The sequence below is a fragment of the Dipodomys merriami genome, unplaced genomic scaffold, assembly GCF_024711535.1.
Source record: "Dipodomys merriami isolate MVZ:Mamm:240054 unplaced genomic scaffold, mDipMer1.0.p SCAF_10, whole genome shotgun sequence".
Taxonomy (NCBI): domain Eukaryota; kingdom Metazoa; phylum Chordata; class Mammalia; order Rodentia; family Heteromyidae; genus Dipodomys; species Dipodomys merriami.
The window spans coordinates 51,433,164-51,445,761 of NW_027202271.1; the positions used below are offsets into that span (position 1 = coordinate 51,433,164).

Genomic DNA, 12,598 nt, shown 5'->3' on the forward strand with positions numbered 1-12,598 from the left:
GACCTCCCCGGCGGGCATCCCCCGGGGGCGGGCGGGCCGCCCTCTCCACCCCCACCCCCGGCCCGAGTCACCCCCCCTCTCCGTCCGTCCCCGTCCCGGAAAGCGACCGGAGCCCCCAGCTCGTCCGCGGGGCGCTCGCGGGGCGCCGGCCGCCCGCTTTGTGACTTCACCGGTTTCGCAACAAGCCCCCGAGGCCGCGCGCGCCCCACCCACCCCGGGCCGGCCGCTCCGCCGCCCGCCGCCTCGCTGGGCTCCGCGCGCTGCCCCTCCGTCGGGGCGCCTGGGCCCGCCCCGGCCGCCGCCGCGCCCCCGTGCCGTCCGCGCCCGCCGCGCCCCCGCGCGCCCCGGCTCCCCGCGCCGCGCCGCGCCGCGCCCCGGGCCGCCGCCTCCAGGCAGCCCTCCTCCGGCCGGCCGGCGTCCCGCGCGGCGCGATGCTGTGCTTCCTGAAGGGCATGGCCTTCGTCCCCTTCCTCCTGGTGACCTGGTCGTCGGCCGCCTTCATTATCTCCTACGTAGTGGCCGTGCTCTCCGGGCACGTCAACCCCTTCCTCCCTTACATCAGGTGAGAGAGGGGGAGGTGGGGGAAGGGAGGCGGAGCCGGGGAAGTCGAGGCCAGGGTCAGAGTCGGACTGAGGTCCTGACCCCGGGGAGCGAGGGGTGGGGGGACCCCTGAGAGGTTGGGTGGCAAACGCAGCAGGTAGAATTCGCACCCAAGATCCCACCTCCAGGTCCCAGGGAGTTTGGCTGAAGTTCCCCCGCGCGCTGGGCCCAAGCTGCCCAACACTTCCCGAGGGCGGCGCCTCTGGGACCAGAGCTCCCAAGTTTGCAGCTTGTGACATCTCTGCCAGTCCTGGGGCTGGAACTCAGGGCCTGGGCTCTGTCCCTGAGCTGCTTGCTCAAGGCTAGCACCTCCACCACTAGGGCCACAGCACCACTTCTGGCTTTTTCTGTGTATGGGATGCTGAGGAATCGAACCCAGGGCTTCATGCATGCAAGGCAAGCACTCTACCACGGAGCCCACCTTCCCAGCCCATGACATCTCTTTCCTTATTTTACCACTTGATCTCCCCCACCCCCTTCCTCCATGTCTCTGTCTCCAGCCTTTCCCAAGGTGCCTTTCCTAGAGCCAGAGACCGTGGTGTGATAGTAGTGCACAGATTACAGTTCCAAGCCTTGCAAGATGCATCCATTAACCCTCACGAGGGCCCTGCCATCTTTTCCCTCCCCCTCCCTCCTCCTCTCTTCCTCCCCCTCTTTCCTTTCTCTTTCCCTTTCCTTTTTTCTCCATTCCCTTTCTCTTATTTTCTGAGACAGCCCTGCCGTGAATCCCAGGCTGGCCTCCAACTCAAGATCTTCCTCAGCCTCCACTGGTTGAGATTACAGTGTGCAGCCACCACAGCTGGCCTGGCCCACCCATCTCTAACCAATGGGATTCCCTCTCCTCTGCCTTGGTTACTGAGAGGATGCTGAGATCAGTGACAGCCAAGATGTGTTACCAGTTGGAGGCAGAGATTAATTGTAAGACCTCTCCTTCACCAAATCTATTCAATTGTGGCTCTGTCCTGCACTCACTGGTGACTCCCACCCGGCCAAACGGAGGCCGAGAGCTGAGATCATGTTTCAAAGCCAGTCCGATACACTTATCTCCGATTAACTAGCAAAAAGTCAGAAGTGGAGCTGTGGCACATGCACTTGCACACACACCTGTAATACACTTAACACAAGAGAAGTATAAAGTTGCAAGGAAGAAAGCAATGGATAGAGAACAGGATACAGTAGCCAATCTGTAGTGGAAGTGGTGGTTTTGTCCATGCGGGGGGAAAAAATGTTCTGTACATAGAGGAAGACCTTCCCAGCTGGTCTCCTGTCCCCCACAAAAATCCTGGCCTTGATTTTTCATGACTCGTTTTATTCCCATGGTCCACCATTTCCCATCTCCTCCCTCCACCCCTCTCCTTAAGCTCAAGGCTAGCCACAGTGCCACTTGGACTTTTCCTGTGATTGGACTGATCCCCAGATCTCAGCCTCCTGAGTAGCTAGGATTACAGGTGGGAGCCTTCAGTGCCTGGCTACCTCCCCTCATTTCTGGAACAGGATAGTTCCTCTGTGATGTGAGTCAAAGAGCTTGTCTTCCGTAAAGTCCTTGACATAGAGAAAATAACAACTGTGTGTCTTAAAGGGAAAGGTCCCGGGCAGAAGCGTGATGGGTATTAATCAGCCCGAGGAAGGTGAAGTTTCAGTCTTTGTAGTATCCTGAGGTGGTTGTGATGAACTGTGTTCCAACGTGAACAGGAAACAGGAGACAGTCAAATGGGAAATGAGCAGACACGGTGAACCGCCCAGGAGATATTTCCAGGAATGAGCTGAACATTGAACAAATCTTCAGGAATAGCTAACTCTAAGAGAAAAAGTCACTAGGTGGGGTCCCTTATCATCTGGAGCCATAAACCAACTACAAACATGATGGCCTGGGGGGTTCCGATGGGTTTCTTGGCTTCTGGGAGAAGTTTGTAGCTCTGGATTATCTCAACATCTTTGAAGCAAGGAAGATGCAGGAAGCAGACACTGCAGCTATGCAGGGTCCAAAGATGTAGCTTAATGGTAAGGCATTTGCCTGATGTGTGCAAGGCCCTGGGTTCAACTGTGAGAAATGGAAGGATGTCAATGCCAGATTCACTCAGCAGGCCAGGAACTGTTCACCTTATCTATTATCCAGTTTTTTGTTTGTTTTTGTCAGTGGTGGGGCTTGAACTCTGGACCTGGGTGTTGTTCCTGAGCTCTTCAGCTCAAGGCTAGCACTCTACCACTTGAGCCACAGTGCCACTTCCAGCTTTTTCTGAGATTAAAGAGTCTCATGGACTTTTCCTGCCGTGGCTGGCTTTGAACTGTGATCCTTGGCTCTCAGCCTCCTGAGTAACTAGGATTACAGGCATGAGCCACTGGAGCTTGGACTACCTCCAGATTTTTTTCTCTTGTTCTTTGTTCAAATATCACCTTGGTGAGAATTGTCCTGATCACCTGGTTTTTAAATTCCTGGTTGCTCATATCCAGTCTAACTGTTCACCAGAGCACCTGCCTCCTTCTAGCAAATTTAAAAATGCAAGTTCTCCAAAGATTCTATGAGTTGAAAAATGTTCTGTTTATTCCAGATGAGAGCCTGTCTCTTCTTAGTGGGGCTGGTGAGTGATTTGGACTCCTCATAGTGATCCCACTTCATTTGTTAGCATTGTTCAGCAATTTTGATACCATGATGTTTTCAGCACACTTACACAGTATTAAGTGCCAGAATTCATAAAGAGGAGGGACTCTTTCCAAGAAGAACATTGTTTTCTTTTTTGCCAGTCTTGAGGCTTGAACTCAAGGTTTGGGCATTGTCCTAAGCTTCTTTTTCTCAAGGCTAGCACTCTACCACTTGAGCCACAGCGCCACTTCAGACTTTTTCAAGTTTATGTGGTGCTGAGGAATCGAATCCAGGTCTTCAGGCATGTTAGGCAAGCACTCTACCACTAAACCACATTCCCAGCCCAAGTTTTCTTATTAGATGTGTTGTCCTTGTAGCTTTAGGCAAATGGCTCTCAGACCTATGGAAAAGTGCTCAGCTTCATGAATAGAAATAAAAATTGAAATTGCAACTCAACTCACTAGGTGCTCTTTTTTTACCTACTGTATTAGCAGAAAACAAATTGTTTGATAACAGTACTGGTGAAATTTGGGCAAAACAGGCTCTTTCCTGCATTACTAATGTAGAGATAAATTGAAAATTACAAGCCTTTAAAAATTTTTAAAATTTTCTTCTGAACTTCAAAGGGTTCTGTAAGGAGGTTACAATCGAGCATGGCCATCTAAGTGTCTAGGGTTACCTGTTCAAAGCCACCCTTCCCTCCCTAATCTTGGGTGTCCCCTCCCTCCCCCCCCCAGCTCATTTCACATCTCCTACTTTCTTGGTCATGTTTGTACATTGAGTATTCAGGCTGTATTTATTCCATTTCCTTTTTCATTCATCTCTTTCCCTCCGACTACTGAACACTTACAATCTCAAACTCAGTTATTGATTTTATAAACTTTTATTGTTTAAAAGGCTTACTCTGTGGAGATTCACTCTTGCATATACTTTATATGAGTGAACTAATCGTGTATATAAGCATCTTGCTTCTGTGATCATATAGAAGGTTGTGTTTTGGGACTAAGATTCACATGTGGTAGAAAACACTCATCCTTTGTCTTTCTGGATCTGTTTTACTTCACTCAATGTGATATTTTCCAGATCCATCCATTTCCCAGCAAATTACCTAATTTCATGATCCATTAATCGGTTGTGGGGCATCTGGGTTGTTTTCATAACTTGGCTATTATGAACTGTGCTGTGATCAACCAGAGTATGCAGATATGTTTGCTGTATCCTGACACTTAGTCTTTCAGATAAATGCCTAAGTATGCTATCACTAGATCTACCCTGGTGTGCTAACACTAGATCACTAGATCCTATGTTTAGTTTTTTGAAGAATCGCCATACTGATTTCCATAGTGGTTGCACTAGTTTACATTTTCACCCTGCAACTTGTCTTTTGTCTGTTTATATTCTTGATGATGACCATTCTTTTCTTTTTTTTTTTTTTGTCGGTCGTGGGGCTTGAACTCTGGGCCTGGACGCTGTCCCTCAGCTCTTCAGCTCAAGGCGAGCGCTCTACCACTTGAGCTACAGCGCCACTTCCGGTTTTCTGGTGGTTTATTGGAGATAGGAGTCTCACGGTCTTTCCTGCCCGGGCTGGCTTTGAACCGCGTTCCTCAGATCTCAGCCTCCTGAGTAGCTAGGATTACAGGCGTGAGCCACCAGCGCCCGGCCTGATGACCATTCTTAACCTGAGTGAGAAAAAAAAATCTCAGTGTTGTTTCGATTTGCGTTTCCTTTATAGCTAGAGATGTTGAGTATTTCTTCATGGATTTATTTGCAATATGTACATCATGAAGTGTATGTTTAGCTCTTTGTTCAGTTATTAATTGGGTTGTTGATTTTTTTAAGCTCCTTGTATATTCTGGTTTTTAGACTGTTTTCTGATGTGTAGCTGGCAAAGACTTCTCATTCTGTAGGTTGTCTTCTTAGTGTAGTAACTATGTCCTTTGCCTTGCAGATGGTTTTTTAGCTTGGTACAATCTCAAGTCTTTTATTTGCTGTGACCCTGACGTGCTATGCAGGAAGTTTTGCCTATGCTGCTGAGTTCTGGGATTACCCCTACTCCTCCCTATCGTAGTCTAAGATTTCAGGTCTTATGTTGTGGTCTTTGATCAACTTTGAATTGGTATTAGCACAAGATGACAGACAGGGATCCAGTTTCAGTCTTAGGCATATGGATGTCCAGTTGTGTGTTCAGCATACACTTTTGATTAATTTGTCAAATATTAGGTGGCTCTAAGAGTGTAGATTTATTTCTGGATCTTCTGGTCTGTTCCATTGGTCTTCAGGTCTGTTTTTATGCCATTATCAAACTGATTTTTTTTTTTTTTTTGGTCAGTCGTGGGGCCTGAACTCTGGGCCTGGGTACTGTCCCTCAGCTCTTCAGCTCAAGGCTAGCGCTCTACCACTTGAGCCACAGCACCACTTCTGGCCTTTTCTGTTTATGTGGTGCTGAGGAATTGAACTCAGGGCCTCATGCATGCGAGGCAAGCACTGTACCATTGAGCCACCTTCCCAGCCCCCCCAAACTGATTTTGTTCCTAGGGCTCTGTGGTAAACTTTGTAGTCTGGAATTGTGATTCCTCTGCTTTAGCTATTCTGGGTATTTGGTCATTTAATATGAATTTTGGATTATTCTCTCTCAATGAATGACCTTGGAATCTTGCTGGGTATTACATTGAACGTGTAGGTGGCCTTTGGTGTTATGGCTATCTTCACTATGCTAATTATGCTATTCCATGAACATGGGAGCTCTTTATATCTCCTGGCATCAAACTTTTGAAGTTATCTTTATGGTGGACCTCACTTCCTGGGTTTAGGTTTATTACTAAGAATAAAAAAAATAATTTTTGTATTTATGGTGGTATCAAGGAATTGAACCCAGGGCCTTACACATGCTAAGCAAGTTCTCTACCACTAAGCCACATTCCTTGTCCATTACTAAGAATTTTTTTGAAGCTACTGTGAATGGTATTGCTATCCTTATTTTCTTCTCTATCTGTTCACTGTTGGCATATAGAAAAGCTACTAATTTTTGTGTATTGTATCTATATCTATCTATCTCTATATATGTATCCAAAGGTGTCTATCAGCTCTGAGTTTTGGTGGTGGAGTTTTTAGGATCCTGTAGATATATCATTTGCAGACAGGGAATATTTGACTTCTTCATTCCCAGTTCAGTCCCTTATATGTCTTCTCTAGCTTGTTGCTCTTGCTAGGCTTCAGACTGAATAGGAGTGGGAGGAGTGGGCTCTTGTTTTGTACGTGATTTTAAAGGAAACGGTTGCAGTGTTTCACTACTTAGTGTGATGTTGGCTGAAGATTTGTCATATATAACCTTAATTATCTTGAGGTATGATACTTGTATTCCTATTTTCTCCAGAACCTTTAACATAAACAAAGTAATGTTGGATTTGTCAAAGGCTTTTTATCTATTGAGATGATCATGTGATTCTTGTCCTTGATTCTGTTAATGAGCTGTGTTACGTTTACTGATTTTTACATATTGAACAAACCATTCTTGCATCTCTGGGAAAAAATCAATTTGGTCATGGTGCATGATTTTTTTTTATTAGCTGTTAATTTTGGTTAACAAGGATTTTATTAAGGAGTTTTGCATCTATGTTCAACAAAGAGATTTGTCTATAGTTCTCTCTCTCTCTCTGTAAAGTCCTTGTCCAGTTTGGGGATAAGTTTAGTTCTGGCTTTATAGAATGAATCTGGTGATCTCTGGGCCTGGGTGCTGTCCCTCAGCTCTTCAGCTCAAGGCTAGGGAGCACTCTGCCACTTGAGCCACAGCGCCACTTCCGGCTTTTTTCTTTTTTCTTATGTGGTGCTGAGGAACCGAACCCAGGGCCTCATGTATGCAAAGCAAGCACTCTACCACTGAGCCACCTTCCCAACCCCGGTGATTTTATTTTTTGGGTCCGGTCATGGGTCCTGAACTCTGGGCCTGGTGCTGTCCCTCAGCTCTTCAGCTCAAGGCTAGTGCTCTACCACTTGAGCCACAGCGCCACTTCCAGCTTTTTTCTTTTTGCTTATGTGGTGCTGAGGAATCGAACCCAGGGCCTCATGCATGCAAGGCAAGCGCTGTACCACTGAGCCACCTTCCCAGCCCCCCCTTTTTTTTTTTTAAATAAAGGTCCTATAGAATTCAGCTGTGTATCCATTGGGTCATGGATTTTTCTTTCTTGGGATTTTTTTTGGGGTCTTTTTTCTTTTTGGTACTGCAGATGGAAGCCAGGAAGTTGTACTTGCTTGGCAAGTGCTTTGCCATGAACTGTATCCCAGCCTAATCTTCATTGCCATTTTAATTTCATTACTTGTGATAGCTCTGTTACAATGGTTTATATTCTCTTACCTCCATTTTGGTATGTTGAGGTTTTCTAGGAATGCATTCATCTTGCTACATTTTTCTAGTCTAAGTAAAGGTTTGCAAAGTATTTCTTCACAATGTTCTGAATTATGCTTGTTATAATATTCTTTTTTTATCCCTAATTTTGTTTATTTGGGTGATTTCTTTTCTCCTTTTGGTCAGGCTGGCTCCTAAGGGATTATTGATATTGTCTATGTTCTCAAAGAATTAGCATTTGTTTTGTTGATTCTTGTATGGTTTTTTAGTATCTATTACATAGGTTTATGCCCTAATATTTACGATTTCTTTCTGTCCATTTGGTTTGGCTTGTTCCTGTTTTCCTAAGAGTCTAAGGTTCATCATCATGATATTTATATGAGATTTTTTTTTGTCTGTCCTGGGGCTTGAACTCTGGGCCTGGGCACTCTGCTGGAGCTCTTCAGCTCAAGGTGAGTGCTCTATCACTTGAGCCACAAGGCCACTTTATATGAGATTTTTTTTCTTAAATGGATATAGTCACTCATAGATATAACTTTCCCCTGATAACTGCCTTTACTGTGTCCCAAAGATTCTCATATGTTGTGTTTTCCTTTTTGTTGGATTCTAAAACTTTTGGCATTTCCCTCATATCTCTTCAATGACCCACTCACCATTTAACATCCTTAGTTGGGAGCTTCCCTGAGTGGGAAATTTATCCTATAAATATATATGCTGGGGTGAAGAATGGCACATCTACACAGTTGTTTTTTTGCATTCAGTCTTTCATTCATTTACTCATTTATCTTGTGTTTAGGGATGGAAACCAGGACCTCCAGGGCGGGAAACTTAGCAAGATCCGGTCTCAAAATTAACTCCCAAGCTGATGCTGGTGTCTCATGTCTGTAATCCTAGCTATCTAGGAGACTGAGCTCTGAGAATCAAGGCTCAGAGCTAGTCTGGAGCCGACTGGTTAATTTTCAATTAACCAGCAAATAAGTTGGGCGTGGAGGTGTAGCCCCAGTGCTGGAGCACTAGCTGTGAGAATGAGGCCCTGGATTCCAGCCCCATTGATGCAAAGAAGCAAACAAATTCACAAACCAAGAAACAAAGTCCAATCGCAGGTCCTTGGTTCAATCCCCAGCACCCAAAACAAACGAATAAATATAAGTTACCTTTGTGTGGTAAAAGATGCAAGAGGGAAGTGAGAGTAGGTAAGGTGTTTGTAAGACTTTTGCTGCATAATTTTTGGTATGTACACAATTCATTTTTAAAAATCCAGGGAATGTGGCTTAGTGGTAGAGTGCTTGCCTAGCATGCATGAAGCCCTGGGTTTGATTCCTCAGTACCACATACACAGGGAAAGCCAGAAGTGGTGCTGTGGCTTAAGTAGTAGAATGCTAGCCTTACACAAAAGAAGCTCAGGGACAGTGCCCAGACCCTGAGTTCAAGCTCCAGCAGTGGCAAAAAAAGAAAAAAAAAACACCAAATGTTTGGGTTTCATATCAGAAAATTAAATAAAAAGTATGGGATCCAGACACTACTAAATTTAATACTAAACTTAACAAGTTAAACAATATGTTTTAAATTTTAAATAAATTTTAAACAATACAATTTAACAATAAATTTAGCATAATATATTTCAGTATGTATTATGAAACCATAAATTACAAGAATATAAAAGTCAAGAACAGTAAAAGCTTCAAAGGATTAATTTAGATCTTTATGAGGCCATGCCCACATTCTGAAGCACAGTTTTGCTTGCTGTCTTCTCTAATATTTCCTTTGTAGTTGAAACTGGAGGCCAAAAATCCCATCTCCCAGGGGTTCCACCTCAGGTGTGGCCACCTTCCCCACTTTGCCAAATAGAGAAACACAAATAATGGTGAATGGCAGAGAGAAGAGCTTTATGAGTAGCTACAAGCATGTCACAGGAAAAGTCAAAAGTAAGCACTTTAGCCCATCTTCCAGGATACAGTGAGCTTTAGGTTGAAATAGAGAAAGAACTTGGGTAAGAGGCAAACGTGTGTGTAATGTGTGTGACCACAGTGATGGTCAGTGTATGGCCTGGTGGATCCATCAACTAGATTGAGAAAACTTTAGTGTCACTGAGATCATTTAAGAGAAGAAATCTGGTCAGGATAGACAAGTCTTGGTTGCCTGCACCTGGCCTGTTCTGTAAGAGGCTGTGCTGTCCTTTCCTTATGGAAGTTTTCTCCATCTCTCTCTGTCTGTAAAGATGTTACCAGATCAGTCCTGTCCTTCCTGGATTCCTAGGATGCTACGAGTGAATGACTCAGAGCAGAGAGAGGTACAGAAATGGAGACACAGATGCTATTGTGCTAGTCGTGGGGTTTGGGCACTGTCCTTGAGCTTTTTTTTTGGCTTAAGTCTAGCGTTCTACCACTTGAGCCACAACCCCACTTCTGGCTCTTTGGTGTTTAGTTGAAGATCAAAGTTGAACAGAATTTCCTGCCCAGGCTGGCTGGGAGCTGTGATCCTCATACTTCAACTTCCTGAATGGCTAGGATTACAGGCATGAGCCACTGATACCTGGTTGGAAATCTCTTTGGAGTTAAAAATAGAGAATGGCTGGCTGCTAGTGGCTCATGCCTGTAAGCCTAGCTACTCAGGAGGCTGAGATCTTAGGATCGAGGATCAAAGCCAGCCAGGGCAGGAAAGTCTGCGGGACTCTCATCTCCAATTAACCACCAGAAAACAGGAAGTGGTGCTGTGGATCAAGTGGTAGAGTGCTTGCCTGGAGCTGAATAGCTGAGGGACAGCGCCCAGTACCAGAGTTCAAGCCCAACGACCGACAAAAAAAAAGTAGAGAGTGTCTCCCATTCTAGAAGTCATCACTGAGTGAAGCTGCCATAAATTAGACTATTTTATTAGATATTTCTAATAAAATGCAACATTGCTGGGTACCAGTGGCTCATGTTTGTAATCCTAGATCAACAGTTGCCCAAATTTGGGAAAGTCTTCCATTAGCAGGCACGTGGCCTTGTATTGTTCCATTTCTGTAAGCATACATGATTAGGAACCACCTGAACACCATAAATTAGTTTGGAGAATGATGTTCTACAAACAACTTGGAATTTTCCACAGTTGGCTTCACTTGTGGAAATGTAAACAGGAGATGTTTACATAAATGATTTCCCAGTCACAATCTACCACAAAACAACTGTGTACATAGAACAGTCTCAACAGCATCTAAGATGGGAGAAAATGCATGATTTTTATCATCCCCATTAGAGTCCAGAGCACCTCCCTTAGGAGGAGGTCAAGAGAGGTGGTGGGTTGGGCTACAAGCTCAACCCTATTGGGAAAGCAAATGGGTATGGTAGGAGCTGGGCAGAGAGATTACTGACAGATTAAGATGAAACTAGTTTTGCCTTTTCTGCAGTTCTCTAAATCAAGTACTGAGATACAGCTATGGCAATTAAACAACAGTCATCCCTTGGTATCTCTGGGGGATCGAGTCCAGGAATGCCTATGAATATTAAAGTGCAACAATGCTTGCATTCTCAAGTCTCTTACATAAAACGTTGTAGCAGTACATATAACTTAGGTATACTTCCAGGTTTTGGGTGGTTAATTGGAGATAAGTGTCTCAAAATGACTTCTTTGCCTTGGCCAGCTTTGAACCCCCATCCTCAGATCTCAGCCTCCTGAGTAATTAGGATTACAGGTGTGAGCCACCTGTCAGCAATACTATTCTTTTTTTTTTTGCCAGTCATGGGGCATGAACTCAGGGCCTGGGCATTGTCCTGGAGCTGCTTTTGCCCAAGGATAGTACTCTACCACTCTATACTTCTATACTCTACCACTCTATACTTCTGTTTATGTGATACTGCGGAATCAAACCTAGGACTTCATGCATGAGAGGCAAGCACTCTACCACTAAGCCACATTCCAGCCCAAATACTATTCTTTAGTTATGTCCAAATTTCAAATTTCATTTGCTACTTGGAAAGCTTTCATTCAGTATTCTCTCTGTGTGTGTATATGTGTATTCTTGCTCAGCTTTTTGGCTCAAGACTTATGCTCTACTGCCAGAGCCATACTTCCACTTCCAGTTTTTTGCTGGTTAATTGGAGATGCATTTCTCAGGTTTGTCTTCCCAGCCCTGTTGGTCACAGGGCTTGAACTCAGGGCCTGGGTACTGTCCCTGAGCTTCATTTTGCTCAAGGCTAGCAGTCTACCATTTTGAGCCACAGCGTCACTTCCGGTTTTCAGGTAGTTAATTGGAAATATGAGTCTCTAGGACTTTCCTGCCTGGGCTGGCTTCAGTGATCCTCAGATCTCCGCTTCCTGAGTATCTAGGGTTACAGGGGTGAGCCACTGTACTCAGCATATGGAACCCTCCCTCCTCTCTCCAACCTGGGCGCTGTCCCTGAGCTCCACTTCAAGCTTATTTTTGGAAGAAAGGAGGACTTTATTGGAGATAAGAGTCTCACAGACTTTCCTGCCCAGACTGGCTTGGAACCTTGATCATCAGATCTTGTCTTAACTCCTTGATTAGCTAGGATCACAAGTGTGAGCCACCAGTGCCCAGCTATGCAACATTCTTTTTTTTTTTTCCATGTGTGTCCAAGGCATGAACCAGGCAAAGGCACAGATCAAAAGCCATGCTGGGATCAACATGGGATTGTTTTGCCCCTGGCTGATATAAGATGAGCACTATGGCACAATGCAACATTCTTAGGCAAAATTACAACTCCTCATTTAGTGGAAATAAATCACAAATGCCAACTATTCTTACCTGTCATAGCTTAGGTGTAATTTGGGAAACTGTAACCAGATAGTATCTAACAAATATTTTGTTGATGAATATGTGACTCAAACCAGTATTGTTGATAAACTTTATAGTTATTTATGGAGCCATGGCTCAAAAAACGTCAAACAAACAGTAGTTTAATTGATTGGTCATGAACCCGTTGTACTGCTCTATAACCTGGGCTCTAGAGCAAAGGTATAGGAATGTGAGTCACGGACCCTTCTGCAATCCTGAAGAGAAAAATCAGATTTACATTGCTGTTTATTTGTCAAGAAAGATTTCACAGTGAGATTCTACTGAGAAGCGTTAAGTGCTT

The 12,598-nt window shown here is 44.8% G+C and overlaps 1 protein-coding gene and 1 non-coding gene across 3 annotated transcripts in view; one reads left to right on the forward strand and one right to left on the reverse strand.

Annotated features, from left to right (window-relative positions):
* Positions 1–402: 402 nt before the first annotated feature.
* Dram1 (DNA damage regulated autophagy modulator 1) overlaps positions 403–12,598 on the forward strand; it is a 33,203-nt gene continuing 21,007 nt past the window's right edge. For both annotated transcript variants that reach the window (XR_011365704.1, XM_069991359.1), the window contains exon 1: positions 403–562. Coding sequence is in view for 1 of the 2 variants with exons in the window: in XM_069991359.1 (XP_069847460.1) it covers positions 432–562 (131 nt within the window). In the remaining variant the exon portion in view is untranslated. The remainder of the gene's footprint in view (positions 563–12,598) is intronic.
* On the reverse strand, positions 12,088–12,219 carry LOC138806346 (small nucleolar RNA SNORA48). Its single transcript, XR_011365810.1, has one exon. It is a non-coding gene; the product is annotated as a small nucleolar RNA SNORA48 (small nucleolar RNA).